The 14,272-nt window shown below is 38.2% G+C and overlaps 1 protein-coding gene across 2 annotated transcripts in view; it reads right to left on the minus strand.

Annotated features, from left to right (window-relative positions):
• The window catches only part of ptpn21 (protein tyrosine phosphatase non-receptor type 21), an 80,510-nt gene that overhangs the window by 34,680 nt on the left and 31,558 nt on the right, over positions 1-14,272 (minus strand). The window contains exons 8-13 of one of the 2 annotated variants that reach the window (XM_005169788.6): positions 10,817-10,905; positions 10,462-10,549; positions 8,503-8,582; positions 7,814-7,921; positions 4,394-4,454; positions 2,590-2,668 (exon numbers count right to left, since the gene is read on the minus strand). In XM_005169788.6, the coding sequence (XP_005169845.1) occupies positions 2,590-2,668; positions 4,394-4,454; positions 7,814-7,921; positions 8,503-8,582; positions 10,462-10,549; positions 10,817-10,905 (505 nt within the window). The remainder of the gene's footprint in view (positions 1-2,589; positions 2,669-4,393; positions 4,455-7,813; positions 7,922-8,502; positions 8,583-10,461; positions 10,550-10,816; positions 10,906-14,272) is intronic. The other variant, XM_001339926.10, reaches the window with a different exon arrangement.

The following is a 14,272-nucleotide window of genomic DNA, read 5'->3' on the forward strand; positions in this document are numbered from 1 at the left end:
GACTATCCAAAACAAACATTGCCTAAGGTGGGTAATAATATTGAGTTAAAATCAAGAAGTCATTTTATTCCTGCCAAACTAAAACAAGTAAGACTTTCTACAGAAGAAAAAAATATTATAGGAAATACTGTGAAAATTTCCTTGCTCTGTTAAACTTCATTTGGGAAATATTTGGGAAATAATATTGGGAAATAACTCCAACTGTATGTATTATTTTTTGGAAATTGAGATTTATATGAAAGTTGAGTAAATAAGAAGAACATCCATTAATGCGTGGTTTGTTATAATAATAATAATTCCTGACATTTATATAGCACTTTTCTAGGCACTCAAAGCGCTTTACACAATGGGAGGGAATCTCCTCATCCACCACCAGTGTGCAGCATCCACCTGGATGACGCGACGGCAGCCATTTTTGCGCCAGACCGCACACCACACACCAGCTAATTGATGGAGAGGAGACAGAGTGATGAAGCCAATTGGAATACGGGGATGGTTGGGAGGCCATGATGGACAGAGGCCAGTGGGCAGATTGGGTCAGGATGCCGGGGTTAAACCTCTACTCTTTTCGAAGGACATCCTGGGATTTTTAACGACCACAGAGAGTCGTTATAACAGGACATTTTATATTTGTATATATATAGGATATTTGGCTGACATGCTATTTGAAAATCTGGAATCTGAGGGTTAAAAAAAACAAGATTGAACAACAAACACCTTTCAAAGTGGAATTTCATTTTTTTTAAATTATCAATCAATTTAATTAATTAACAAATTGATATTCAGCGGTTCAGGCTGGTTTTAGAATCGTAGTAGAAACCATTCTGGGGTGCGTTTCCCAAACAACGACATAACTCGCTGTAACTTATAACATAAATACATAAACGTTAATATTATTATTCATATTATTATTATTATTATTATTATTAAGTAGGATATTGTTTTTTTTATTTTTTACTTTTTGAAAAGTCTACTTTCACAACTTAACACATGTAAACCACTGAAGAAACATTCTAATCAACAGGCTCATGTCATATACAGTACAGATACTTAATAAATAACCTACTATAAATGACAATCATTAACGTATGCTGTGTTTTTTTGTTTCACAAGCTTTGGAGACGTTACATAAAATCCGCTTTTAAATAGTAGGTCACCTATAGCTTTTGTCATGAGCCACGGCTGTGTTCAAAGTGACATCAATGTTTTCAAAGTGCACTGAGAAGGGAGCGCAATTGTAAACATGAAGATCGCTAAAACTGAACAGTAAAAATGCTTTGAAAGCAAATGAAAGCTAAGAGAGATGATTTTAATGATTAAAAAAAATCATTCCAAGTTTAAATGTTAAAATGTTCAAAAGGAATAGGGCATAGGGGGAATAACTGGGTTTAGAACGCAGCCAGGAACTATGTTTATAACTGCAGCTCCAGAGGTGTAGTTGCAAGCATAAAAGTTTGCGACGCTGTTTGCGAATGTTTGTTGGAACAACAGATTTGGAAAATGTCCAATCAACGAACTACATTTGTAATGATGCAACTTGCTGGCTTAGTTGGATTGCAACCTTAATTGGCTAACGATGGTTTTCAGAAACCCACTCCTCTAACACCTAAAAACACAATAATAATTAATAAAATGACTCCCTCTAATACTTAATTTGTACAAAAAGTACAATCTTTTTTGTTATTTCCACAACAAAATACAAGAATTGAAGCAAATAATGTGAGTAATAATGTGACACAAAACCTTTTTGGCCACAAATATAAGAAACTAATTCCGAAAGAATTTACTAAAAAGTTACCAAGCAATTTTAATATCAATATAAATCAATTTCAAGATTACAAATTAAGAAAAATCTTAAAAGCTACTTAATACATATTTTTTTAACATTTATAGTACATCTTTAAAATGCAGTACTTGATTTGTCATATATAAATTTACCTTGACCTAAATATAAAAATAAATGTTATAATTGTGTAAATCAGAATTATGTATCATAATAATGCATTATGTATCAATTTAAACAAACAAAAATATAAAGATATTGTTTTCCACTACAGTTGTCTCAGCTATATTAAATCAAGATACATAAGAAAAATTACTGATTAAATATTAAACTTTATATTCAACTGATAAAATTATGCATTGCAGCATTTTTAGTTCCCTTTGATTTAAGTTAAAACTTCAGTAGAGTTTTTCAGAAAAACTTTTCATGTATCTTGATTTAATGGTAAAATGTTATAATATTACAATATCTATATTGAAAAACAACACAAAAATACTTTTGTTGACTTCTGTATATTCTGCTATTAGAGATTTATTTTTACTGTAAATACTGCCTCCGCACTCTCTTTATTCTGTAAATAGTTTTGATTAAAAAAATCAGATAATGCTAAGGGATATGTTGTTCTGTTGCTGTCGTGAAGAAATTTGTGTTACTTCATGTATCGATGATTAGGATATTTAAACTGGAAAAGTGACAAATATTTACTGATGTTGCGAATTTTATCTCTTTGCAATAAAAATCTAGAGAAAAAAAAGAAAAACAACACAAAAATATGAATTAATGATTGTTTACGGCAGATGCTTTACCTTGTGAAGACGTGTACGGTTCGTTATAGTGGCCGTTAAAGTGCATCTGAGGTGGCATCATGTAGGGCTGCGGTTTTGGCTGCATCACATGACAAAACAAAGACAGTATTATTCAGCTGAACACATAAATTATTGTGTCTCAAACCTAGACAGAAGTTAAGACTGAGCTGCTTTATTTATCTTCAATAAATAAATGGCTTTAAAATTAGGCAAAACAATTATATTAAAAGCTATTTTCTATTGTATTTTAAAAAACAATTTTACTTTTAAAGTGTTGTGATGCTGCCTTTATAGTGAACTGCCTATGTAGACAGTAGGGCTCCACAATACACTGTTTCAGCATGGATGTCGCAATGCGTTTGTCCGTAAAAGTCACATCGTTGGACATGCAATGTTGTTTTGTAGAGTCATTGTAAAGCAGGCGGGACCAACCCTGTTCCTGGAGATCGACCTTCCTGCAGATTTCGGTTGCAACGCATATCAAACACACCTGCCTGTAATTACTAAGTGTTGTTCAGGTCCTAATTAATTGGTGTGTTTGATCAGGGTTGGAGCTGAATTTTGCAGAAAGGTAGATCTCCAGAAACAGGGTTGAGCACCACTGTATAGTATAACTAAAACAGAGTAAAACATTATCATTGCCATGTGTTTTTAAAGACACACAGACATCCCCTATATACTATATAACTGCTGGTCAACTGTGTTTATATATAATTAATTAGCTACTAGCTAATTTAAGCTAATAAAGTCATGGTAACAAATAAACTTAACTTTTCAGATTTTGACTTTCTTGAATTTGATTTAGCTTGACTTTGATTTTAACTTATAAAACGCTTGATAAATTTAAAAAAACTTTTATTAGCGTCAACCCATACCTCAATCCTGACACGGCACAACAAATAATATTTTTAAATCTCAGTGAGGGTTGAGATTCGGGTTGAGGGAGGGGTAGACGCTAATAAAATATAATTAATGCATCATTTAATAAATAATATTAATACATCCGATCGCAGCGGTGTCGATTCTAGCAGTAACCGCAGAACAGATCCGAGCTGCTGGATTAGCGTCATATCTATTTATAAATTGCTTTGAAAATAAAGGTAAGCAAATATTGTAGAAACATTGAAAGCATGTGCCTTTCATGAACAAAGCACATCGTCTAGTTATATTGAAAACAATTATTACTGCCGTCTGCATAGACATCCGCATGTATTTTACAAACATTAAATGGTATGTTTTGCTTGTGGTTATTTGTATTTTAATGTGTAAATTTAAATTTTAGCATTCAATGAGGTGTGCTCTGAACATTCTCTTCACACTGGTGTGATCGTACATTTCAGGGACCAGCCAAGGCTCGATCACACCAGTGTGATCATACGTGTGAAAAGTTTAAATTCAATTATAATTTAATTTCTGTACCTGAAGTGTTAGAGTCTAAGGAAAACAACAATATATCCGTTTAGTTTACTTCTTTTTTTGCTCTAGTAAGTAATTATAATAATTATTAAATATACAAAAATTTTATAAATAAATCACCCCAATCAATCTACATTAGTGATTTCTTTCCAAATAGAGCTATTTATCCATCTAACAAAACTGTATTCATATTGCAATGTATAATTGAAGAAAAACCAAACATTGCAATGTCATATTTTTCCAATAACGTGCAAACTGTCAGATTTGAGGTTGTATCAAAAACAAATGAGATTCTGCAGAGCTGACAAACACCAGAAGCGTCCTACAGAAAACAAAGCTCCAAAGCAAAACTGTTGTACAGTCCATGAATAACTGGAATAATGCTGACCAGAGACATTCTTGTGGAGGACCGTCGCCTCACTGGGTTTACAGGAGCTGGCTGAGTTTGTCTGCAATAAAACACAAAACAATAAAAGACAAATTTGAAATGAACCAGAACGCAATAAAGCTTCATCTCTCGCACGCACTGGTACAACCGCAGCAGGTTTGCTTTGCATTGCATATGCATTTTGTTTTGTAAACAAAGTTTAGACTTGTCCACCTGATGGGTTTGGGAGACGTCTGCATCATCATATGGGGCATAAGAACAGGAAGTGTGTTTGGATATAACTCAGTTTTTTTGACCACACTTTGTTATTATTTTGTTTATTTATTCGTTTGGAATTTGGAAATAGTTTTGCTACAAATCTTTGCACATAACAAGCAAAATTAAAAATGTCGGCTAATGGATGTCTTCAGTGGATTGCGTACAACACCTTACTTACAAAAGGAGTTAAAGTAAAGAGAAAGTAAAGAGGCCGATTGGAGGAGGCTCGTTCTTTATCCTCACGCTGCAGATGCTGTTTAACGATTTTCTCGCTAGTGAAGCGTTTCGTTTTCCTCTTAGTCCGCCATGTAAATAGCAAATGCACCATGGCGTGATGCAACTGACTCAAAGGAAATGGGAGATGAGACTCTGATTGGTCTAATGCACGTTAGGCTCAAAACACAGCCAGAACTCATTAAGAGAATAAGCTCGACCCTGTTAGACCATGCACTGGGTCACAGAGCTTATTTTTCCATTCTTAAAATAGTAAAAGTGGATTCAGACATGCCCTTAATGCTTTTGCATCATGTGCTTTAGACTTTGTGCCTAGATCATTCAAATAGAGCCCTAAATGTTTGCACCTTGGCGGTTTTCAGCTTGAATTTTATCTGAAAAATATAACTTAAATAAATCAATTTAAAACAGAGCTAATAAAATAGCTAATCAAATAGCACTGATACATCGTAAGAAATATTGTTATCGCAATACTGAACAACACTATCACATATCGCATATCTTTGCAGTATCCTGCAGCCCATAAGCTGCCTTTCCACTCCACACGACTTTCAGACACGACTGTCGGAATACGCCCCCTTGTGGCAGTCGCACAGAATTTTCAGCTTTGTCGTGCACCATGGGAGAGAAGCGTTGTCCGAAATAAATAAGTGCAAAAACAAGAGCCATTATTTTCTGTGCGTTCACCATGGTTGAATGAATGAATACTATAAACCAGGGATCACCAAACTTGTTCCTGGAGGTCCGGTGTCCTGCAGATTTTAGCTAAACCCTGCAGGGTACCCGACCACCAGGAACGAGATTTTGGAGGGAATATAGAGACAACAATAAAATATTATTTATTACTGATTTATGAATAGAAATGTTTGTTTTTTAAATAGAAACTTTTTTCTAATTAAAAAAATAACGAAAAACTAGTATATCTCGTCTCGCGTGCACGGACCTGCTTGGACAACACACGAATACATCACATACGGTCGGCCATTCGCATACGGTCATGTCACAGGAGTTCAAATTTTTTTTAACGGATACGCAGCTCAAATCGGATGTGAATTTTCCACATACGGGGATGATCGGAACTCCACGCAGCTCCTGGACTACTCTCCACTGAAAATGAATGACTTCCAGTCTGACAGTTGTCGTGTTCAGTGGCAAAGCGGCTATAGTAGTAATGCAGCAAGCAGCAAGAATGCAAAAAAGCAGCAAGAATGCACAGGGCAGTAACGATATTGCCCGGAAATAAGCAGTAATACAGCAAATAATAGTGCAGTTGAGAGTGCTGCTTATCAGGAAGTGATGATGTTGCTATCTTTCACTCATTGGAAATTTTATTCGCAAATGTTTTATGCAATATTCCAGTTTCGGGCACACATCTAATTCATATCTTAGGATGGAAACACAGCTAGTGAGTAGTAACACAGTAGGCAAGGAATGATAACCGGTTTCAAGGTTTACCACGGTTTGGAAAAGTTTTAAAACATGCTAAATGTTTCTGTTAAACTGCTCCTGCGGTATATGCACGTTTTTGTTTTTTTTTTGCTGTCAAAGCTTATAAACCAGCATTCAGCATGCTGTAGAGCTGAACAGTGCAGTGACTTTACTTTATATAAAGAGAAAAGAGAGATCTCCAAAGATGACTTTAAGCTATAAAGGAATCTGTGTTTTTGAAACTAATGAAGGCAGCTGAAGTCAATGATTTACTTTAATTATTTATCCTAACATGTTTGAGACGTCCAATATAATAACAGGTAATGAAAAGATCCACGGGGGGTGGATGATGATCACCAGAATGGGGAAGTCCCGGAGTAAAGTGAGAAAATATGATACACCGGTGTTTTGGAGTATGGGAAAACTCTTTACGCTGTTTTCATCTGTTTTTATATTATTTGTTTCTTTTTTATTTATACTTCTCTTTTATTCCTGGTTATGTAAAGCACTTTAAATTGCCACTGTGCATGAATTGTGCTATATAAATAAACTTGCCTTGCTGCTCCAATTTTTTTCAAATGTTTCTTAAAATAAAATATATCGTGTTGAACGGGGAGAAAAGGTTGCTGTTTTTTATTGCTCTAATACTGTAAAGCCATGAAATTTTCATCCAAGGTTATCATATGGTCAGAATCTTAGGGTGCTTTCACACCTACACTTTTGTTTCGGAACGTGTCTCGTTTGCCCAGTTAGCGCGGTTCGTTTGGCATATGTGAACAGGGCAATCGCGCTCTGTTCCGCGCCAAAGTAATCGATCCGGGATCGCTTGAATGAGGTGGTCTCGGCTCAATTGAAACGAACCCTGGAGCGGTTTGATTGCAGTGAGAAAGCGATCCGATCCGAGCGCGGTTATATTACAGTGTTTTATGGAAATGTAATAGGCTTATGGCTATATGAAGAGAGAATTATGAGTAGGGCGGGAAGTTTCGCGAGTCTCCGGATGCCCTCAAACGAGTGATGATCTCCTGGTAATCTCGCGTCTCCCTCTCGGTCCTCAAATAGGCATCGTCGCGCACCCTTCTTACCCCTTCCCACCGCATCTCTCCTCAGACACGTCGCGCGCGACGCACCCTGACAATCACCACCAAACCACCACCTCTCCTGACAGCTGAGCGGGACACTGCAAAATAAACCCTGACACTCTGACCAATGTGAGGAGAGTTTACTCGCACGTGACTTGTTTTAGCTCTTTTGGTCCGATTAGAAACTTTGCAGTGTGAAAGCGAACCGCACCAAGAACAAAGAGCAACAATGTAACAATTGTAATCTCTGTTTCGGAACAACTGAATCCATTCACAGGTGTGAAAGCAGCCTTATACCGATTCATGCTTATAACACAACGACCAGTAATACAGCAAGAAGTAATGTAGTGAACATTTACTCAACAGCAGTATAAGCAGGAAATAATGCAGTGTGCCGTCCACAAGCAGCCGTTCTCACCCTTTATCAGCAGGCACAGAGAGACGAGAGAGGGCTGGAAAGCGAGGAAATGAAAGAGAGAGAATGGACCTTTGAGGGCCCTCGGAGTTCGGGTCACAAGACGGCTCTCTGGAGACAGTAAAGGACAGCGGTGAAGAAATCGACAGGAGGAGATATTCATCATCAGATTATGGGGTAACACTTTATGGGTATATGCAGAAGGACTTTTCATTTTCAGTGACCCAGTTAAAGCGCTTCCGGTGGACTGTAAGCAGTTACAAAATCACCACATTTAAGGTATGTTTCCTTTATAAATCAGTGACCTTCACTGCCTGATGGATATCCAATATAAAGTGGGTCTCAAAATGTACAAGAAGCACTGCATTAAATTATGTTTTTGTGAATTAAGGGGACATTACAAAGGTTTCCATTGTTTTTCTACTGTACAAACTGTATTTTGCATTGCCCTAACCCTATCCTACCCCTAAACCCAACCCTCTCAGGAAACTGAGCAGTTATACTTTTTGAAAAAACTCTATTTGTGTGATTTTTTTACGCTTTTCGAGAAATGAGGACATCAGCAATGTCCTCATAATTCACCACCTTCTTGGAATATCTGTCATAGCCATGTCATTAAAGATTTGTGTCCTGATATGTCACAAAAACACGTACATATGGAACAGAAAATACACACACACGTATAAACTTACAGACTGCTGTTGTTAATCTTGTAAAACTTGTGCCTCGCCAGCCACATTCTGCACACATATTTGGACGTCTCCATGTCCTCCTGAAACACAGCCAGAACATTTTTCCTCAAATCAAATCAGGCCAGAACATCGACTCTAGTGTTTCAGCCACTAAACGAGTGGCGTTCGTTAGAGATCAGCAACACATGCATTCACTGACATAGGCTGTTTCTCAATTCTAAGAACGCAGAGAACAGACTTGCGTTCTTCTGGAGACCGGTCTTGGTGTCCTCGGAAGAACGAACTCGGAAGACCACGAGAACAGAGAACTCGACCTCTGAGGAATGAGATGCTGCGTTCTTCCTGATGGTCACGTGAACTTCACGAGTTTTAAATGGTAAATTATTTAAACATTACAGCACTCATACAACGATTTATTGTTTTTCCCCTTTTCTAAATATATACATTGCTTAAAAACACTATAAATATGCGTTGCACAATAAAAATAAAACAGATTTGAATACGAATTTCAGCAAACGAACACCCTTGTGTTTATTTCTTTATGTTTATGGTAATGTTTATATTCACAGTTTCATTTAGGGAAACTTCTGAAGTAAATAAGTAGGGATGTAGCGGTATGAGAATTTCACGGTACGGTAATACCTCGGTATGAATGGCACGGTACGGTATTTATTGAGTAATTTACAGGAAAAACAAATCTAATGAAAAGACTCGAAAAAAGTGCCAAAAGTGTTTATTTACCTTAGCACTGAACATATCAATGACATACAAATTAGCCATCTATCTGTAAGTTTCGAAAGAGGAACTTCAATTTTTCAATTTTAATAACAAAAAACTATTAAACCATATAAAAAAATAAAGTTTCAATTTAGTATTGTTGAAAACTCCTCACATTCAACATTTAATCACTCACTCACTCAGATAGAGATGGGTTTTTTTAAGGAAAATGATCATATAACTATAATCTGGTGAAAGCTGGGATCTCTGGGCATGTCCCCTGCAACAGAAAACCCCCCTCTCATTTGGGACTGAGGTTTCTGGGACAGAGAGATATGATTTAGCCAAGGTTGACAGCAGTGGGTAACGTTGTGCATTGTATTTTCTCCACTTGAGAAGACAAGCCATGAGTGAGATAGAGGTCTCTTTGTACAAGTCAATGTCTGCATCAATCTAACAAGTGTGCTGTGTTCTGCAGTCCCCATGACTGTTATTAGTCGTATTCTCCGACTTATATTTCACCACAGTCTGGCAGTGCCTGCATGCTGTTTTTGTCTTCGTCTGTCACCTTTTCTCCTTTCTCGTATCTTTTTAGAAAGAAACCGAAATGTTTCCACACATCCGATTTAAAACCCGCTTTAGGTTCGATCATTTCCAGCTCTTTTTCTTCCCCGCTACCAGCAACACACTCCATTTCCGCATTACTGGATCTGTAGTGACAACAGACCGCAAAGGATGATGGCCACGCCTGGGCTGATGGGAATTGTGGTTCCCGATACCTCCCGTTCACTTCATTCGCCTGAGCAAACTTTTCTCAGACATAGTTTTATTGAGTCATGCGCCTACGCTAATATTGAAAACAATTACTATTGCGGTATGACGGTATTTACAATATTGTTACATCCCTATGAATAAGTGATATCTCTGAACTTTAATAACAGATCTATATATAATGCTGCACTTCCCACCTCCAGTCACAATGACTTCTAGAGCGAGATCGGTGCTCAAATCTGCATGGGTGCATCCTCGATATCAAGAACACATCTGGGAAGTTTCACGCGCCCTCCGTACTTGCAGTATTGAGTATTGGATCTGAACTTTGGCAGCTGAGGATGACGTTACACGAGAACACGAGCATATTGAGAAACAGCCAAACACTTTTTCAAAATGACACCATGTTCATTTAGTGTTTGCTTATTTTAGCCAACAAAAAAAAAGCATGTGCATTATCTGCAGACTTACGGTCTGGAACTGGATTGTGTCTTCTTTGTTGGCGAGCTCCAGGGCAAAGAAGGACTTATTATGAGTCATATTATTAATGTCATTCCACCTGCAGAAACAACACAGAGCTCGAGTCAGACACATGACAGCAACACAGCATGCAAACACAGAAAATAAACAGCTTTCTGAAGACTAGGGCGACACTCAGGGCCTCCAGAATTATATAGTGACCACGTTTTGCTTATCTCTGGCCTAAAATGACGGCTTTTGTGACGTCTTTTCTCTAAATGTATGCCATTGTTTGCTTCACATTTATGTTTTGTTGTGAAAAATGCTGGAATGCCAAACATGCACGAAAAGATAAATGCACACGCACCGAAATATGAGAGGAGCTTTCCCATTTTTGTGCTTGACAAAAATCCCATCCAGACAGGAGCCGATGATCACGTCTGTGGCCTGAGAGTCCTGTTCAGACAACACGGAAGAACATAACACTGCTTAACATACAGAAATATGAAACAATTATTCATTTAAAGGGCTGCAATTTACATTTTTGTAGATTAATTAGATGATAAAAATAACCCCACAGGACTAGGTGTTGGTTTAAATCAGGGGTCACTAATCTCGATCCTGGAGGGCCGGTGTCCCTGCAGGGTTTAGCTCCAACTTGCCTTAACACACCTGTCTGGGTGTTTCAAGTATACCTAGTAAGACCTTGATTAGCTTGTTCAGGTGTGTTTGATTAGGGTTGGAGCTAAAATCTGCTGGACACCGACCCTCCAGGAACAAGTTTGGTGACCACTGGTTTAAATCAATAATAAACTTGAGTGACTTTTTTTTCAGGAACATACATTTTTTTAAACCATGCAAAATGCACTCCTAAGCGACTTGCATAATGTTATTAGCAAAACACTGCTAGATTCACTCCTTAAGCCTGGTTTATACTTCTGCGTCAAGTGACCGGCGTAACTCACGGCGCAGACAACGCGCGCAGCTGTGCATTTATACTTTTGCGCGCTGTCTCTGTTGGTCTGCATTAACACTTCCGAAACGCTAGTTGGCAGTGAGGTGTAAATGTTCCTCTGTGTCGAGTTTCTTCGCTTCTGTTTTGCGTTTCCTGAACACTTCCTGGTTGTACAAGTGACTCAAACTCGCTCATTTTGAGGCAGGATCCGGCGGACGTGCAACAACTTTAACTATGAGGTAAAAACAAAACAAAACTTTCCATCCGGAGCTCCTTCACGGGAATCCACACTTGTAAACAATCGCTACATTGGGTTCGCGCCATTCTCTCGGTCCCGCCACGACTCGTCAGCGCTACCAAGCCAACCAATCACAGAGCTTGCGCTACGCGTTGTTGCGACGTGTAGTTACATTTTTTGAGAGGTGCACGTCAGTGACGGCGACGGCCACGACGAAGGGCTATGCGTCAGCGCCGTAGCATACGCCAGTGTTTGACGCAGAAGTATAAATCAGCCTTTAGAAATAGTTCAGGATTGACGTTTATAATATTGCTCATAGAAATGCAAACTATGCAACTATAAACTACAAATTATGCTATTATTATTAAAAGAAAAATGCAGATAGCATATTTATAAACTTTTTATTAAATATCATTGTTAAGTGCCAGCACGTATTGGTTATTCATGTTTGTATTATGTGTCTCATTGTGTTTTTCTTTCTAAAGTCCCGTGCACACAGAGACGTTTTTTGCTCGCGTTTTCCGTCGACGGTTAACGCCTTGTAACTAAATAAAGGGCGTCAATGTGATTGTACACACCAACGCAAGGCGCAAAAGCGTCATTTTTGTAAAAACGCCTCATGCTCGTTTTTTTGTTTTGACGTGCGGCGTCAAAACCTTCTCCACCAATCAGATCGGCACCTTTGTTCACGTGCACAGAGCTGCTGAAGTTACCGTAAACAGCACTTGGAGGTGCTCAAGCGCAAAACTGTCAATGCGAGCGCACATTGAAGAAGATGCCCAGAGGCGATACGAACGTGGAGCTGCTTATTGCACTGGTAAACAATAAACATTTCTTTATCGCTAGAGCTGGAGCTGCTGCTTGAACCATCTATGCTTGTTCGAGTCACCAGTAAATTTAACAACATGCGTGCAACTGTGAACATCCGCTCCTCCACTTCTTGTGTGTTATAACCGGGTGTCAGAAGCTTATAGTTGTGTAGCGCCATCTAACGTCAAAAGAGTGATTTAGCATACTCGTCTGCTTGACGGCAGTGAAAAGCGCTTCTCGTAAAACGCTGACGTTAAACGCACACAAAAAACGTCCCGGTGTGTAGGAGCCTTATCACTCCAGTTCACTTCAAAGTTTTTGCCTACTGCTGTTCCTGATTGGCTGGTTCACATCCACTTGATGCAACCAATCCTGATACTGCCTTATGCTGATTGGTTCCTCTGTAACAACTTGGTTCCAGTCTCAGCCAATCAGATCTCTTTAGCTCACTATATATTTTATTTGTCTGCCAGCAGTTTGTCAGTCTTTGTTGGCTCGACTTGTTACTGGTTTCTGTGCTTGTTTGCTCGCTTGATTGAATCTGTGTTTATATCCCCATTTTGTTCAGTTTTGTTGTAATATATTGTCCGTCTTATCCTTTATTTACTCTGTGTTGTCATTTTGGTTTAGTCAATGTCTGCTCTTACCTGTGTAATCATTCATTCCCTTTCCTCATGTTTCCCTACAGAGGTTTGGTAGAAAGACTGGTAGGCAAGTAGGTCACGTGACATCAACACATAGGAGTTCAACTGTCTAGATACACTAGGGTAGGGTGTGTTTTTGGTTAAGTGGATGGTTAGTGTAATTTAGGTAAGATGTCTTGGACGCTGAAGATTTATTTTTCACATTATTTTTTATTAGACTAGATGGTTTTGATTGTTTTTTTCTAATTTATGTTTTGTTTTTGATTTGTAAATATTGTAAATAGCTTACTCACTGCTTCACTTATCACCACCTGTAATAAATGACTTTATTTGCACGGCAATTCTTGTATGTGGTCATTACTTTGAGTACAATTTTTTTTTTTTTGAGTGTTTGTTTGAACAGGATCCTTGGTCAAGTGTGCAAGCCCACTCCCCTAGACTGCCCAGGGGTTGTAACAATCACGAATATATGCTCATTTTGTTCTCAAAATTGTACGTTTACATTATCTGAAATTGCAAGAAATAAGTCAGAATTGCAAGAAATACAAGAGAAAAAAACATTAGAAGTATTATGTCAGAATTTGTTGTTGTTTATTTACATTGTTAACTTGTTTTCAAGGTGCAGTTACAGATGATGGAGGTGGTCACCTTTATCATGAATCAATTTTTAAGGAATCAAATTTATGTATTTATTTAAATTACATTTAATTTATTAACAAAACTTTACAGTTTTCAGTGTTTTGAGGGGCATTTAGGGCCTACTCAAACTATGCTATCCAAACCGTGCCCAGGCCTGTTTCCAGGATCGTTTGAGAAGTGCGAGTGCTCTGGCACGGTTCACTTGACCGGTCCTGGCCCGGTTGTAAGAGGTCAGTTCACTTGGGCTTTGGTGCGGTATGCTTGTAGTGCTAGTGCAACGCGGCTGAGCCCGAAACTGAAAGCGAGACATGACTTTTAAGGGACTGTTTCATATAGATTTATTAATCATTCTTACTGTTCAATGTACACAAACTGTCAGAGATTATTAAAGATTCAACTCCCTCACTGCACCTTTAGCAAACCTCCCAATTCCTGCAGCACGAGGACTTTATGATTGTTCATGAGCGTCAAAGGTGGCTGCATCCCAAACCACAAAAACAAGCGATCTCCACTGAGTGAACCGTGCATCATCGATGA

The sequence above is a fragment of the Danio rerio genome, chromosome 17, assembly GCF_049306965.1.
Source record: "Danio rerio strain Tuebingen ecotype United States chromosome 17, GRCz12tu, whole genome shotgun sequence".
In the NCBI taxonomy this organism is placed as follows: Eukaryota; Metazoa; Chordata; class Actinopteri; order Cypriniformes; family Danionidae; genus Danio; species Danio rerio.